A 17,724-nucleotide genomic window follows, 5' to 3' on the forward strand; every position below is an offset into this window, starting at 1 on the left:
TGCTGACTATTATACGCGTAATTCTAATAATTGCCTCAAGGAAGAAAACTTAATCATCTATTACATAAAACAAAATTTCTGCCACTGGTTTTCTTTCAATTTCTCCTACTTGTCTCTTTCTCTTCTCTTTCTCTTTCCTGCTCCAGCATCACATGCATTAACAGACATGAATTCTCCCCTTATGGATTGACTCAGACGTTCATCTTGCATGTGCATTTTGGAACAGAGCCAGAAAATAGATTTCTAAGATTCAAGTACATGATATCTTTGACAATCAAGCTTCAATATGAATCATTTTAACAATCATTCTAAAAGCTTAAGCTGATAGAAAACAAGTGTAACAATGCATTTATCAAGCTTTAAAACACATTTCAACAAGGTGGGTAGTGGATGTATGTTTGGTAAAGCCAAACCATTCTAATGTGGTTCGTCATGATTTAATGGTTGCAATCCTTGTTATTTATTTTGAATTTTATTTGGGAAATAACGCATGAATTCTTGACTTGAATGCTGGTAAATATTCCAACTGAATAATATACTTGATATGAGTTAAATCGATAGAATTGCATTATTAAAATTGAACAAGTAAGATGTTGATGGAATTGCATGTTAAATCATCACTTTGCATCAACATGTTAAATCGATAGAATTCCAAAACATGTTGATGCAAAGGGAATTTTTTTCAATTTATTTAAGATGTGGAAATTGCTGATATGTAAGATTTTGAGATTGTGGGAATTTGCAGATAAGAAGACACTAAAAAGTTTCCTCCAGATTCAGCTCAGCAACAAGCTTTAATTATAGCTTTCCAAAATGATGATGGGTACAACTGGGGGTATACTAAACCTTTCTGCCATTGGTAAATATTTCTGTTTAATCTGTCTCTTATGATCTTTTTATCACTCTTATGAAGGTATAATCGTGTTCTCTAGGGTGTCCCTAAAGGCAGCTATGCAAGTAACCCAACTGGTTCCTGCCGTATAATTGAATTTAGAAAGATGGATCAGGTTTGATGTTTTGTCATTGTTAAGTTATCAATTTTCCGAAAAGCTTAAACTAATTGGAATTAAATTTAAGCCGATTTATGTATATCAAGTTAATAATAGTAATAATTCACCCAAAAAAACAAAAAAGAAGAAGTTAACAATGGTAATAGAAATTGTAGTAAATGTGCCATCGCTTGATTGAGACATGTTAACGCTTGATGTGAGGCCCTGCTGTTACTACTAAATTACCACTTCTTCCAAAAGCTTATGCTCTCGGGAAGAGGGTCATCTATATGTTTATGTTCTGTTAAAACCCCCCTTCAATTAGCAAGACAAAAAATGGCTCTTACATGTGCAGAACAATAAATCATTAGAAATGGGGTTAGTAGGACTGATCATAAGACTAGAAAGTAGACTTTTCTTTGGTCATCAAACAAGAAGATTAGGTTATGATTTTAAGTTACTACTATTTGCAAAAGCTTAATCTATTAGGAAGTGAATCGAACTATGTATATCAGGTTAACTTTAGCAGTGTTGACAGTTTAATAGCCTTTATTGCTAAGGCAGTGCGAAAGATCTTGTGTCTAATCTTACGTTTTTCTCATTATTATGTTTAGCTTCGACTGTTAAATCTTACATGTGACATCTTAACTTTTTCTTTCTCTTACCAATAGAAAAATGTACTCTAGATATGGAATAAAGAAATATTAGTTCTGGTAAGTTTTCACCTAAAAAAAATTTGTTCTGGTATGTCTATCAAGTGTTGCATTGGATTTTTCTTAAATCGTTGGTATTCAATTTAAGTGTTTCTTTCAATGTTTTACTGTCCTCTTAAGAGATAATTTCCCATTTGCCTGTTTCCTGATTTTATGTTTAATGTTTTTGGTCGTCTCCTTATAGTTTTATTTAATGTTAAGAAAATATATGTATTTGGTTCAAGCACTTAATCATATTGGTCTCCACATTGTCAGATGTTGTCTACAACCATTTGCATGGAAGTGGGCCCTTAGATGAAAATTCTGTTCTTGACTAGGTTGTGATTTGTTTATTATTAATTTTGTCTGTCTACCTTTGCTTAACTCATAATTTGTTATTCCTGCAAAGTGTGCCCACTCCTCTCTTGTCCTTGGCAGATTGTTCCAGGTTACTATTTGAGAAGAAACACTGCTAGTTTTATTGAGAATAGCACATGTGTGAACGGTTTAGCGTTTAATTATTGATGATCTTTTGCACTGGACAGTTGACCATAAGGTGATTGTTTAGGCTGTAAGATAGTAAAAAACAGCCTCGCATGCTAGTGCAAAAGATTTTTTGGTTCCTACTCAAGTTAGGGTTTATGATTTTGATCCATCAATATAGCTATAATTCTTGATTTTAAAACATTTTCAATCGGTCATATGGCTTTTTGGTTAGGTTGATGGGTTCTGTTTTGATCTTATGGGTCACGTAATGAAAAGAACAATGGTAAGCAAGTCTGACCAATTTGGCATGGTGTGATCATAAACACAAAATGGCTAAGTAACTAATAATAATAATAATAATATGTCTATATGAGAGCAAAAGATGTGCTGTGCAGCCTAAAAACAGAGAGGGATGGAGTTGATGGTTCAAGTGTCTACAGGTAAGTTGGTGTCATTGTGTGATTTTCAGTATTATCGAAGTAACAGTTTGGGTCTCCAGTTTTCTTTCTCTGCACGTTATATGTTAATAATATTTATTTACATATCAATTTCTAAAGATATGGTGAAGGATGGGATTTTGGTGAAGTTGCCAAGAATGGATGCGGAGTTAATGCATCACAGTTCAATCTTCCTGAGACTGGAATTCAGAGTTACTTCATTATTTCCATGATTGTGCTGGAAAGCAAGTTTATGGCAAAGAAATATAAATTGCATATATTTTATCAAGAACATTATCATCATCTGTTCAGAGTTAGGCAAAGGAAACGTTAGGCTATCACACCCTATAAAATAAACAGAAATAATGACGTACCTTCTAAGTTGTAAATTGATACATTTATCTGTATAGCTTTCTTATGGGAGCTTCTAAACTTTGTTGTTTTATAATTTTATTAATAAGAAAGTTCAGTGATCCCCCCCCCCCCCCCCCCCCCCCCCCCCACCCCCCCCCTCTTTCAATTGAATCAACTAATACAATTCTTCCAACGGAATGGTAAATACTTTATATGGAAAAAATAAAATAATAAAATAAACAGCCAGTATAACTATAGAAAACGCCTTCCTACTGTGACTAACTGAAAATAAAAGTAAGTCCCTAAACTTTTTTTGAAGTTGAAGCCCATAAGGTGCCAAGGAGTGGGGATGATCCCAAAATATTCTGCATCTTGTTATAAATGAATCATCAGTGCCTACAATCATGTTGTGTTGTCTTGATGTATAATTATCTTGTCATTTCAGTTGTAGGTGTTTCACTATCTTCGTGAAACATTTATTTGCATAAATAATTTGAAATTTTGATTCAGTTTCAACGATCGGATTCGGGTTGCAATACTTGGTGGATCTTCATTTGGCCATCCTCTTCAGCAAGGATTTGCGACTGCTCTATTTTTGCAGGTATTCAATAATTTAACATTTTCAAAGTTTGTTTAGATTTTAGTTGATTCAGTCTCTGCAGGGAAATTTTCTCACAGAATCTGTTAAATGTTATTTTCCTATGTTTAAATCTTAGTAAAACAAGACTTCCAATTCTATTAATGACCTAATGACTGATGTATACACGAATTAAGTTTTTGATGATGAAGCTGTAATTAAGTTTATTACTAGAACTGGTGCTATTGGAGGAAATATTTTCTTTTTTCTTCTTATGCAGTATCTTTGATCAAATTTGATGTTAGCTAATTGCCAACGCAATTGTGGTTTAATGAATAGTGCATCCGTAAATTAGAATTGATGTTGCGATGAGGTTCTTTACCAGATTCGAGTGTGATTAGCAGAAAATTTTGCCTTTCTGGCACATTTTCTTTAATATATAGTTATTTTACTTCTACTTAGCATGTTTATTGATTATCTTTCTGCAGCCTAATGGTCACAACCAGGACACAGCTGCTGAAAAACTTATGCTTGCTGTGTCAAAAGATCACATCCAAGTTAAATTTCTTGTTCAATTGATGTATTTATGGTTTATACATGCATACTAATGGTCAAATTAGGAGATCTCTTAATATTCATGGCCTAAAGCTGCACAGCAGACTGAATCAATGAACATCTTTTGGTGCTTAGAACTTTAGGTCTTTAATCATCCAGTTGCGTGATGTAATTTGTGAGTGATGAGTTCCCAACTCAGAGAACTGATCTGAAGAAGGATCATGCAGACCAAGTTTATTAGTTCTTGTTCTATTTCTTTGTCCAGAATAAGTAGAAATTTGCAATACCTAAAATTTTAGTTAATTAAGTCTTTTGCTCTCTAGGTGCCTTTATTCCAATATGCACTACATCCATTCTTAATTTCTTATCCAATATTTTGTATATTATTATGTATGTATTTATGTGTTCTTTTTATTCCCTATTTGTGCATGCTAGCATGCTTGTACTATTGACCGCTTCCATAAATTTTTCATATCAACATAAATAAATTTCATGTTCATGCTCCTCTATGAGGAGCTATATCTGTCTGTCTCCTAATCTAACTAGTCTTTGATTATATAAGAACCAGGAACCTATATCTTCTCTCACATGAGACAAATGCACCCTAATGATGTCTTTTATTATTATATATTTGCTACTTATCAAGCAAATTACTCTTTATTCAGGTTGGGATGGCTGCAAATTTGAGGGACTTTGTTCTAACCGATTATGAGGGAAGAAGGTATACAATAATACCTGAGAATAAAGTCGGATGCAGTTGATATTAAAACTGTAAATAAATTGCCTTGACATTTGCATTATGATTTTACTTAGGTAAAAGGGTTGGAAGTATTAACTCATGATGGATTTCCAGTTTCATATGCTTCATGCCCTACTGAAACTGTAAGGATTGAATCCAAAATTGCTTGAGTTTTGTGCGGTATCATCACTTGATATGTACTCTGAATTTGATTCTGTAAACGAGTATGATGCATGGGGAACTTGCTTATGCAGCATCATCTTTTATGTTCTATGGTAAATCTCTGGATACCTTGTGTGCAAGCCCATAATCTTTATGAGTTCAGGTGAATCTTTCATCCCGAGTTCTTTGGAAAAATTAAGGATTCATTTATACTTTTTGGATCTCCTTTTCTTATAATAGATAGGAAAAGCAAAATCTTTGATTGTTAATCAAAGGACACACTCGTCTACAAAATGCTGACAATCTTTTTATGGTGAACCCAAACAAACTTGAAAACATGAGTTATCTAACAACAACAGTCAATATGGATGAATGTAAGAGAGAGGGAATCTCAATGGCTTTGGGATCAAGGGTATTGGTATTTTTCAAGGCAGTTGGAGGTCTTACCGAAGGTATCCTCATAAAGAGAACAACCCCATAATTTATTTAAGCAACGTAAGAAGGTTAATTCAATTAAGCTTTTGAATCTCTTGGCTATTCTGCATTCATGCATGTGGTTTTTTTTATTTTTTTATTTTTTTATAATTATATATCTATATATATATATATACACACACACCTTCCTTTTATTGTTTAACTTCGTTTCATATTAACCAATAAAAAATGCAAAATAAGGAAGGTGTATTCCTTTTATATAAAATTTTCACTTTCTGTATCCGTAAGTTGGTAATTACTTTAAACAACCAAAGTAGCTGGTAATCAACAACATTATTCAAATAAGATATATATGTCACTTCATTTTACATGATAATTTTAAGTAATATGTACAATCGTTCTATTTGATTTATACTCTTTATATGCTTTTTTGCTTGCACTTTTGTACCCTGCTACGTTCCTGAAAAAGCAGAGGCACCTGCTTCTCTGGATACTTGTCAATTTAAAATTTAAATTCTACATCAAACATTATCACTACTGTGTATGCTTCTGATTTTCTCAAAAGTTTCTGTGTTTTGATGCTAATTTCTGTTATGACTCTTAATAGATTATCAGGACCATTGATAGTTGTCAGTCTTTGACATTTTGAACCTGACTCTAATGACGATAACATTGCAAAACCATGTTATTGATATAGTAAAAACTTTTCATGTTCATTACGTTTCTGCTCATAACAATGAAACCTTGTTTGATATTGTGAGCCTGAAGGTAAGATCAATATATTGTATATGTAAGTTTAAAAATGTTTCATCTTGTTTCAAACTTATTGTCTAACTCAGTCCTTTACTTATAGATTCCATTTGGAATTTCTTTGGATGAAAGATGTAGGATAAATAATTTGGCAACAAGTATAATAGCGTTGTGATGGATTTAACTACTTCTGTGTCTGTATATTATGGAATTCTTTTTGCTTCGTCTTTTTTTATGTTTTATGTTCTTTTGGTGTTTTGATTAAACCAATTGCTGCTACATTAGCATTTAAAGTCAAATGTAGTTCATAGCCATAGAGAGCGTATAACATAGAAGATGTGTTTGTCTTTTAATCTCATTGATTAGTAGTAAGAGAATTCTTATCTTAAGCGCATGATTGGGCAATCTTTGATGAACTATGCTTCTCATGGACAAGATGGACTGTTTTTCATCAATTAGATCTCTGTTTTTAAAGCTCTGATGCTTTCCCCTACTTGTTAAAAAGAAGAAACCTTTATGCAACTTTGCGTACAGTGAAGTATTTTGCTGCATTGAAGTTGCAAAAGTGCTAGCATTACAAGTGCATCCTTAAACCAACTAGCCAGTTCAATTATCTTAGTTAATACAAGACCATAAGGGGGAAAAAAGAAAAAAGAAAAAGAAAAAAAGGTAACAAATACACTTGAATTATTTGATGGATACAGCAGAATAGTTTGTGTCATCCAACTCCATATGAGTAAATATATTTCAGGTTACTTCGATATGCATTATTTGTATGTAGAATGTCAAACTCTTATTCCATGTGGTATAAATTAATAATTTTGTATTCAATATTATTCGCTTACCTCTGAATAATGTAATTTTCCAATTCCAGTAACAATCAACTCGTTATCTTTATTTACAGTTATCTTAAACTAGTATATGCTAATAAATTCATTTTTTGGTTGTTTGTTTATGCATGCATTATGTTTGGGTTTGTGTGCAACAGTACGTGCTTGAGTGCTTGTGCCATGCAGACACAGAGTCAACCAGTATCTAAATAATTTCTGGCTCCAGGGAATATTGTTTTTCCATTCCGGTAATGAGATGCTACACTCAAAGTAACTTGATTGTGATTCATACAGCTCTGGTGATTGGATCAACGGGTACACTTAATATCTTTATTTTCGTTCTATATGTATGTTTAAATAAGCTTATTGGTATTCACTTGACTACAAATGGATATTTCTATCCTATTTTATCCATCTTCTTTTTTCTTTTGTAATTGAAGAGGATTCACTACAACCTACACAGAATCCATCTACCTGAAATTTGATTCTTAGTCTGGATTTCCAGACTTGATTTTACTTACAATTCCAACTATTGGGAAGTTGGACATCCTCCAGAAGAGAAGAATGGGAAGAACTGGCCACTGTAACTGTTCTCCTGTATTTTCATAGTCATTATTTGAAGCTATTTGGAATTTTTATTTTATTTTTTTCTCTTATAGGAAATTTATAGTCTGTTGGTATATATCATGTTTCTTGATTATCTTTGGCTTTACTTTCTTTGTCAGACTTCAACCTGGTTTGGCTGATCAATTATTCAAGTCTCAGAAAAATCACATCCTTGCTGCTCTGAATAATTTCTCAAATTTGTTACGTATTAGCTACTCTTCACCTCTTTTCTACCATTTTTGTTTGTTTTGTTTGTATTGTTTGTATTTTATTATTATTACTTTTTTTTTTTTCCTTTCTTCCTCAGATCTTTATTTAGTTTATTAGCCCAATAACTGAAAATATGGACTAGTTTATTTGTAGTTGAATTTAACATCAGAGTGGTAACTGAGAAATGGTTTTAAAAAACAGAAATATATCTTTTGTTGTTAGGAACGGATATGTTTTCACAATACCGGTTCCTCACTGGTCCCAAGAGTTAATAGTAATGAGCATTGACAATGGTCATGAAGGTGTCCCAGGGTAATCCCAACTGGAGCCAATGCAAGTAAAACTAAATTCTATGCTTTTAATTATTTGATGCCGATACAGTACAAACAGTAGTATTGTTAACCTTGTTCCTTGTAGCTACTCATACATTGTTGTTATCATCAATTCATGTCCATGTGAGGTATCATTTTTCAGTCCTGCATTGAGGGCTAGAACTCTTCAACAGCATCCTATACAGGTAAATCACTTTTTCAGTTTTATTAAGTAAAATTGTCTGTGTTTGAGTGTTTACTTTGAGGATGGAGTGACTTGCAATTCAGTTGTTGTATGAACTTTTATTGTAGTTATCAAAACTAGTTGTCACAAGTTGTATATTATAAACATATTATGCGTCCTAAGATGCATAAGCACGCATAAAGACATGTTCATATACCTGGTTGTAGGTGTTCCAAAAATATTATATTCCTAGTCCATTATACCATATAAATCTAAAACATAAATAAAAGCATCATGCATTTGTAACATAAATTATGAATTTCTTTAGGTAAAAATCTTTCTAAATGATCAAATTTTCCTAGGTAACAAGCCGGTAAGAAAAAATATTTCCTTCTACATTTTAAGTTATCTGATCTTAATACTGCTAAAACATTTGTTTTCATGAATTATTCTTTTGCACATGTTGTAGGGTTTTGATGGCTTTTCTGTGTGAAAATTGGTGCAGTTGATATTAACCGATCATGTAGTCAAAGTTCTACGTTTGAAACTTCGACAGGATGCTTCAGTGTAACTGCAATGATAACATTTGTATTTGTCGAGACTTGGAGAAGTTGAGTGGCCTGCTCTTTATCATGACTTGCTGTGACTATGATATTGATGAATGACTTTCATGGTCGCCTGTTGCATGGTAAGTTCCTAGCAAGAGATACTATGGTTGACCCGTTAATGTGAAATGTAAAGATATAATCATTGATTTTGTTGGTGCAAATGAGAAATAGTCATAAATGTGACTGCCTTTGTTAACTTGGTGGAGCTTTAAAACGATGTTAAATTTATACAAACATATAATTGTTAGCTATAACCCATCCAAGAATCTTATCCGCATTAATTTTCAGCTGTTGATAAAAGGTAAAGATATGTTGTCATGGGAAAGAAGAGTAGCAGGCTATGGTCCAATTAACAGGGTTGTTTTTTATTGTATATGACCTGGACTTTCTGAATTTTCAGCGATGTTTCAATAGGACCTAGAGTTGTGTTTGAAGCATTTTACCCCTTTAAATGAAAGCATGAATAACGTGAAATTATCCAATTTGCAATTCGTTTTTTTCCTTTTGCTGAAGTTTGAGGAAATTGATTTAATATTAATTGACACATGTTTTAATTTGTATAACATTGATTTGATATTATAATATTTTTATTTACAGTTTGAGGAAGCATATATAATATTTTTATATATTCTGTGAAGGGTGAAAAATATTTGGTTGATTTAAGGAAATAAGGTGAAGTTTAATTTCAATAATTTTTAATTTTCAGATAAAAGTTGGTGAATTTTTATTTGAAAATATATATATTCTCTAGTTGGCCAACTTCGGATAATATATAGTTCAAAGTTGCCGACTTCACATGGGACGAGTTTTTCTAGTTAGTGAACGTATATTTTGAACCATAACTTTAACCCTTTAATATTATTAGTTTTCAGATTTATTTATTATTTATTTTTAAGACATTAACCAACAAGGAAAAAAAAATTCCAATGGAAAAGGAAATAGGCAAGAAATAAAGGAAAATAAGACAAAACCAAATAGATGGAAAAAAAAAAAAAGAAAAAAAAAAGTGCGACCTCAAAAAGGCTCTATTTCTGATAATGATCGATTTTATGAGAACGGCCTTGGCGTTTTAATTCCAGCTTTAATATAAATTAGTTAATATAAATTAATATAAATGGTCGAAAAAATTAATATAAATTAAAATTTTTTTTGAAGCCTCTCGCATAATAAATATAATTTGATATTATTAGTTTCCAGATTTTTTTTTTTAAGATTTTTTTTTTTTAACTTTTTAAACTAAGCAAGAAAAAAATAGAAAAACAAAATCCAATTAAAAAAGGCAAAAGGCAAGAAACAAAGAAAATTAGACAATAACCAGATAGAAAAGTAAAAAAATTGACCAAAAATAGTGTTTTCACTCCAGCTCCCCATATTTTGTCCCAAAAAAAAAAAAAAAATTCCTGCTCCATATATGTGATTAAAATATCCTCTTCTAATTTAATGTATATGTAAAATAAATATACAAAAAACAGCGGTTAACTTTTCCAAACCAACCAGCAGAGATCGTATTTAATAAATACGTAAAAGAGTTTTGAGCATCACATAAACAAAACTTAAAAAAAAAAAGTTCGAAATGATCTATTGAAAAAAAAAAAAAAATTTCTAATATATGTACAATATAATATAATAACAATAAAAAACAAAAAAACAAAAAATGCAAATAAAACGTTCTATCTAATAAAAAAAAAAAAAAATGGATGAGATAGATGGGTATGTGTTTGGCTGTGTAGTGATCCTCCCATTCAGTACATAAATTAATCTTCAATATCCTCTTCTTCAATATCCTCTTGAATATTCATAAAAACGATGGAGGGTATGTGTCGGACTTTATAGTAATCCTGCCCTTCAATTCCGTTTTTCACTTGAAGCTTCTCGTAGAAGGAATTCCTCGTATGATCAATTTTCAATTTTTTGAGGGAAGTCACAAATTTCAAGCCTTCAGTGACACCAGTTTAAAAAGATAGAGGGTATGTGTTGGACTTTGTAGTAATCCTGCCCTTGAAGCTTCTCGCAGAAGGAATTCCTCATCCTATCAATTCTCAACTCTTCGAGGGAAGTCACAAATTGCAAGCCTTCTGGAATCATCTCTAATTCGGAAAGCCAATCAATTCCTAATTTCTTGAGACTCGGCATCGCACCTTTCTCTACTATCCACTCTCTTAAATCCTCTAAGCTAGAGAGTTTAAGAGTGTCTAAGTTTGGAAATCCATGGGCAGAGCAAACCATTTTAGAACCAACATATGCCTTCCAACCAAGCATGAGAAACCTTAAATTTGGTAGCTCATTCTCCAACATTGGCATTGGATCGTGCTTCATCTCAGAATGCGCTAGAGTCAATTTGGTGAGGCTTTGTGGAAGATGTATTAATCCTTGTTGTTGTTGGAATTTCATCTCCCCATACAAAAGTAATTTAGAGAGACTATGACATGAGGAAAGTGATTCCAGACTTGGAAATCCACCTTCGGTGCTGCGTATCCATATTTGCAAGGATGTTAGGCGGCCTGATTGAACGATTTGGGACCCCAACACCCTTCTCACATCATCGTCATTATAATTATAATAATTACCATAAAAGGATATCGATATGCTTCGAAGATTAGTCAACTTGTGTAGTGCATCATATGATCTAATCAACACATAAGCTGGTATAGTCTTTAGAGTCTCAATGTCTTTTAGTTTATCTATTCGAAAATCATTCTGATTATACTTCATGTAATGAGGAAGTAACAGATGTCTCAAACGGATCAATCTTGATATCATGCCCACTGATCCTATGAGACCCCAATGATTATAGCTAAGATCTAGAATGTGCAAATTGTGCAGATTACCTATGGAGGATGGCAGACTTATTTCATCATGAAACTGGAAACGCAAATATCTCAAGCAAATTAAATTACCAATGCCTCCAGGAATTTTAGATCTAGAACGAAAATGAAGTTCCAGCACCCTCAACATTCTGAAATTGCTTGATTTTAATGTTGATAAAGAAAGAATGCCACCCAAACACAAAAGAGAACGAAGATTGGGATATACCTGCTGTTCCACCCACTTAGACTCCACCAATGAAGAAGAAGACGAAGAAGATGGATTATTATTGCAAACAAGTAGCTTTCTGAAAAGGGTGCTGCATGCCCAAGGTTTTTTGAAACAAAGATCAACACCAGGATGAATGACTAGTCTTCGAGAATGACTACCATCCAAATGCTCAAATGAAGAAGCTGCAGAAACATCAGTAGACGAGTTGCTCTCATGCTGCTGCTGGATAATCTGAGCAAAGCTTTCCTCTCTTGCCTTGGATATACACAAGTCTCGCATAAGATCATGCATGCGGCATGTTTTGACACCTATTCCTTTATGGTCCCTTTTCTCCACCTGAACCATGCACCTGTGGATCAGCTCTTCCAAGTATCCTTCTGCTACAGCTTCCAATGTTTGTTTCATCTCTTCTCTTGTCCTCGTTGTGGGTATAAATCCTTCTCCTATCCATAATCGGACCAATTGTCTTTTGTGCATTTCAGAATCCTCTGGGAAGTTGCCCAAATATAGAAAACAGGGCTTCAAGTAGTAAGGCAGATCATAGTAGCTCAAGGCTAATATCCCATTCACTCCTTCGTATTGTTGATGTGATTGCACTTTGTTCATGTATGACTTTGCGTCTCCCAACACCCTCTTCCATTCATCCAATGAACTTTTTGTACTAAACAAGCCTCCAAGTACAATCACTGCAAGAGGTAGTCCTCCACATTTTTGAGCCATCTCCATTCCCAACTCCTTAAATTCTGGTGGACAACCTCCTCTTGGGAATGCTTTTCGTTGTAGAAGGTCCCAACTCTCTTCCACTTTCAAAACACGAGGTTCAACTGGGGAGCTCGACGGATCAGCAGATGTTGCTACTTCTCTATTGCGAGTGGTAAACAGAAGCTTGCTTCCCTTCTTTCCTTGTGGGAAAGCACGTTTTATAGAATCCCAAGCTGCAATCGTCCATATGTCATCAAGGACCACCAGATACCTCTTCTCTTTGAGCTCTTCCTTAAGCAATTCAATTAGATCATGCTCTTTCAAAGCATTCAATTTCTCTATTTTATCTTTTCCCAAAATCTGGGTCAAGATTTCAATGAAAACATCTTTTGGGACAAATCTTTGAGATAAAAATACCCAAGTAGCAGAGTCAAAATGTTGTTTAACACTTTTAAACGCTTTCTTGGCAAGAGTGGTCTTACCCAAACCGCCCATGCCCACTACCGAGACAATGCGGAGCTGATCTTCCTCCTTAGTCAGTTCTTCTGTTAAAGCCCTGGTGCTTTCATCCAAGATTATAAGATCCTTATCTTCTTCATTTGGGGATGATCTTCTCAAACTCTGCTGCAGCTCTGCCATTGAACTACTCGTCCCGTCCACTCCAGCAGCAACAGATGTGATCCCATAACCCTGCATACTTGCATAGATGACTTTGATCCTCTCCCTTACGAAGCTGACCTGGGCGAGAACACTTTTATTATGGAAAGCTTTGATGTAAGAGGAGGAAACTTTATGGATGTAAGTCTCAATAACATCCTCTGCATCAGAAGCTACATCTTTGACTTTTAGTACCAAGCGTTGGAGGTGTTGGTCATGGTGTTGCTTGGCATCTGCACTTTTTATGAAGCCCTGAAGAGACTCCAATTCATCTTGCAAAAGCACCACATCATCCCTCACACTCTTCAAGGAAGCAGCTTCATGAATGAGATGCTCAGTGATTCTTTCTACTGTTTGGGACAAGACGGACTCTGCTAATTTTGTTAACACGAACTCCGCCATAGTTGTGAAAAAGCTTTTTCAGGCTAATTAATTGATGAAGAGGATGCGGTATGTATTAGCAGCTTTGAGGGAGCACATTTAAATAAAGTCACCATAAGTATATATTCTTACCTTGAAGTTGCGTAGACTGCAAACTTATCTCGGATATATGCTTACCTGAATATATGCTTAAGTTCCAATAAAATGAAACTTTATTAAAATTCGATTCGATCGTGTTCTAGTTTGTTTTAGGTTATATCTTCTATGACAGTAAAATATCTGCCGTGGGCTCTTAGACAGTACTCCTTTTAGGCAATTATGTCTTCCACCAAACTTCATCAATTGTGAGATTCCAAAAGTAAATTCTCGATATAAAATTTTCATATAAAATTTTCACTTTCTTTATCCTCAAGTTAGTAGTCGCTTCAAACAAGAAAATAGCTGGTAATGGACATTCACAATATTGCCCGAATGATATATATGCTTATTCTTCTTCTTCTTCTTCTTCTTTTTTTTTTTTTTAATTTATATGATACTTTTATGTTAGATTTGAATGTGCAATCTTACTATTTGACTAATACTCTTTATATGCTCCAATTGCTTTAAATTTTTGTACCCTACTATATTCCTGAAAAAGCAGAGGCACCCTGCATCTCTGAAATACTTGTACATCAAACATTACTGCTAACGTATATATATATACACACTCCTAAATTCCTTGAAAATTTCTATGTTTAAGTATATTATAAGAACCGCTGAAATCATAGTCAGCCTTGACATTTTAAACCTGATTCTAATGATGATATAAATAAAATTGCAAAACCATGTGATTGATAAAGTAAAAACTTTTCAGGTTAATCATGTTTCTGCTCATGACAAAGAAGCCCTCTGTTTGACATTGTAAGCCTCAAGGTAAGATACTAAGATCAATATATTATCTATGTAAGTTTTTAAATTGTTTCACCTTATTTCAAACTTATTCTTTAACTCAATCTTGACTGTTAGTCTCCAATTGGAATTTCTTTGGATGAAAGATGCAAGATAATCATTTGGCAACAAGTATAATAGCGTTGTTATGTTAGTATAAGAGGAAATCTCAAACTAGTATAAGATGAAATCTCACGCTTTTCTTTTTCGCTTTCTCTTTCTTTATGTTATATATATATATATATATATGTATGTATGTATGTATGTATATGTATATCTGGTGTTTCATTAAAGCATTTGCTGTCCCTTTAGCATTTAAAGTAATTGTAATTCATAGCTATATAGGGAGTGCGATGGCATAGCAGATGGATCTGTCTTTTTTTTATTAGTATGGTAAGAGAATTTTTATCAAGCAAATTATAGACAATAATGTTTTAACTCCAGCTCCATAATTGGATCAAGCAAGTGACAAAAATTTCCGCTCCTAATTTAACATGTACACAGTATAATATATATAATAATGAATTAAAAAAAAAAAAAAAAAAGAAGCCTACCTTGTCTAGAGGAACCGGCAAATAAATGAAACTTTTTTTTTTTTAACAAAGCAATTATTAGAGTAATGGCAATTTTGTTGCTGTCATTAATTTCTTTTTTATATTTAATTTATGGAAATATTTAATTGATTAATAATAAGCGTTTTTGTTAAAAGAAAATTGTGTATTAGGTAGCCAAAGTATGGTTTGGCTTATGATAATATGGTTACTGTAGTGTTAGGTGAAAATTAGATGTATTATTATTGTAAACTTGTGTTTATATATTTTCTTTCCATGAATGAATGCAGATCAATTTTTGCATCAGATTAAGTTCTAGATTTCCTCCTTTTTAATTTGTGCTGTGTTCTTTGTTTTAAATCCTACACAAATAAATGAGTTTGAACATTAGATAAATAAAAATGAAATTCAGATTCCAAAGAACCCATGAACTAAAAAAAAAAGATAAAACTTGTAGATTTATTTTAGCTTATTTTTCTAGGTAAATCAATGTGTAGTTTTGTGTATGTATACTAAGAATTTTCTGTTTCACAAAATTCTCTGTTTACACGATTGCTTTTTTTTTTTTTTTTTTTACTCTCTTTGTAAATGTGAGTAAAATAATCCTCAAATCAAATCTGATCAGATATACATGTGTTTACAAGCTGCTGGTCAGAGAAGAAAGAAGAGGAATTTTGCAGGTCCAAAACGGCATCACCTTGCTGCCACATCAGTTAATTAAGGGTAGAAAGGTTATTTCACAGGTTGCTTGCCACGTTGGAGTTGCTGGAGATTAATTGAACGCACCGTTTCTTGTTTCTGGAAATATATATATATATATAATAATTATATATGTATTTTGGTCTTCTTATTCATATATCAGATATAGAAAAACAGAGTGGAAAAAGTTGCAGACCCGAGATAAAGCTTTGTGCGAGCGAGTCCCTTGAGTTTCTGAAAGCCATTCTTTCTTGTTTCTTTGTATTCTCAACGTGGGTTTGAGAGAGATCTTTATGGAGATCGAAGAGTGAATGGATGTATTGGGATCTTGGGTTTTGGATTTGGGTATTTGTGTGTGAATCCACCATTGATGGTCTGTGATTAAGCTTGTAAACACTACATTTACATAGTGCATAAGGCTCAACACCTGAGCAACGAGGAAGTAGGTCGATTTTGACCGAACCTCGGTAAATTTGTGTGTTTTTGTTCAGTTTCTTTATTATAGAAATAGTTCCAGAATTCTACAACAGTAAATTACAGGATTGCTTTCTTCTATACTTGCATGTCCACACTTTCATTTTATTTATTTTTGTGGTAAACATTTTTTTTTTTTGGCTTACTATTTTTGTGGTCAATTGACTCATCTATTAGTAAGACAAATTATATACACTACATGTTCAGTATGATCGTAGTTCCTAATTGTGATTATTCACCATATATATAAAAATTAATAATAATAGTCAAATAAAATTAATTTAGTTGGTAACATATATGTACTAGAATAGAGAAGAGAAATTATTATAAATGATAATAATAATAATAATAATAATAATTAGAGCTCCCGTGGAATTGGCTCCCATGGTATGTTACTTCGTTATATAAATATAAATGCATATAAAATGTTAAAATAAATAAAAAAATGTATTTAAATGTAAATGCAATACCTTTAGTATGGGATAAATATATATAAAATAAAAAATATAAATGAATTACCTTTAGTATGGGATTATGTGCAGTATATTAAATTTATCATCCAGTGTTATGCCAGCAAGACTCCCTATCCCCAGCCATGACATCAAATGCTTTTTGATAATCCAATAATTTATGATGCTTTTCTTTGTTTTTCCATATCTATTGAGAATAATATGACTTTTTTTTTTTCTTCTTTTTTTGCATATACATGCTTTTTTTTTTTTTTTTTGGGAGAATCAAACTTTCCCAATTACTGATAACGTGGAAGTTCAAATCATTGACATGCATACATTGACATGCATAGAACTTTATAGTTTGTATAACCAAAATCAAACAAACAGTCAATTTTTTTTTTTTTTCTCTTTCATATTGAACCAGTGATAAATTCAAATTCGAAATCATTATTTGATAAAATAATAGATTTCCATTAGGCAGTTTTGGTAAAGGCATTTGTTTACAGTTCTTTAAGTGCTTCATTAGAATGATATATTATTCGGTTATCAGTTTACAATAAATAATGAATTATGGATGAAAAAAAATAAATAATGAACTATAGATAAAAAAAAATATAAAAAAAATTTATTAAGTACATAATATTTTTAATTTAATTATATTTAGGTACATGTACTCATTTGCAATTTTACATATTTTTGTCTTTGGATTGAGAAATCACTATTTAAAATAAAATAATAAAATAAAAAGAAGCAAACTCAAACTTATAGAACTTACTATTTAATACAAATTGAAGCCCACCTTGACGAAGGTACTCCAATGCACCAACGATTTTAATGCCCAAACTTGGTTACACACCACCGTTTCATGGCCCAGCACTCACTAGATTTGAATTTTTAATTTGAAGCAATTTCGTCTCATT

General features: G+C 32.5%; 2 protein-coding genes across 9 annotated transcripts in view; one reads left to right on the plus strand and one right to left on the minus strand.

The window, feature by feature from the left end:
* LOC112490965 (pullulanase 1, chloroplastic) overlaps positions 1-17,724 on the plus strand; it is a 42,509-nt gene that overhangs the window by 3,132 nt on the left and 21,653 nt on the right. Inside the window, exons 8-14 of one of the 7 annotated variants that reach the window (XR_009640213.1) lie at positions 3,469-3,555; positions 4,021-4,092; positions 4,756-4,811; positions 4,904-4,972; positions 7,233-7,321; positions 7,447-8,339; positions 8,823-9,181. Coding sequence is in view for 2 of the 7 variants with exons in the window: in XM_060819375.1 (XP_060675358.1) it covers positions 3,469-3,555; positions 4,021-4,092; positions 4,756-4,811; positions 4,904-4,907 (219 nt within the window). In the remaining 5 variants the exon portion in view is untranslated. Of the gene's footprint in view, positions 1-3,468; positions 3,556-4,020; positions 4,093-4,755; positions 4,812-4,903; positions 8,340-8,822; positions 9,182-17,724 lie in introns of those variants that run through there. The other 6 variants (XR_009640210.1, XR_009640211.1, XR_009640212.1 and 3 more) reach the window with 6 other exon arrangements.
* Positions 10,461-14,047, minus strand: LOC132804917 (putative disease resistance protein At1g50180). 2 transcript variants are annotated; one of them, XM_060819301.1, is made up of 2 exons: positions 11,959-14,047; positions 11,203-11,392 (listed from the first exon to the last, which is right to left on the minus strand). In XM_060819301.1, exons 1-2 carry the CDS (start codon positions 13,720-13,722, stop codon positions 11,345-11,347), a joined length of 1,812 nt encoding a protein of 603 aa, XP_060675284.1. In that variant the 5' UTR covers positions 13,723-14,047; the 3' UTR covers positions 11,203-11,344. The 2 variants fall into 2 exon arrangements, with proteins under 2 accessions (XP_060675283.1, XP_060675284.1); XM_060819300.1 differs by having other exon boundaries at positions 10,461-14,046.

This window comes from Ziziphus jujuba, chromosome 8 (genome assembly GCF_031755915.1).
Source record: "Ziziphus jujuba cultivar Dongzao chromosome 8, ASM3175591v1".
Classification (NCBI taxonomy): Eukaryota; Viridiplantae; Streptophyta; class Magnoliopsida; order Rosales; family Rhamnaceae; genus Ziziphus; species Ziziphus jujuba.

Coding starts and splice junctions, on each gene's coding strand:
- LOC132804917 (XM_060819300.1), bottom strand. CDS start 13,722: ATGGCGGAGTTCGTGTTAACAAAATTAGCAGAGTCCGTCTTGTCCCAA.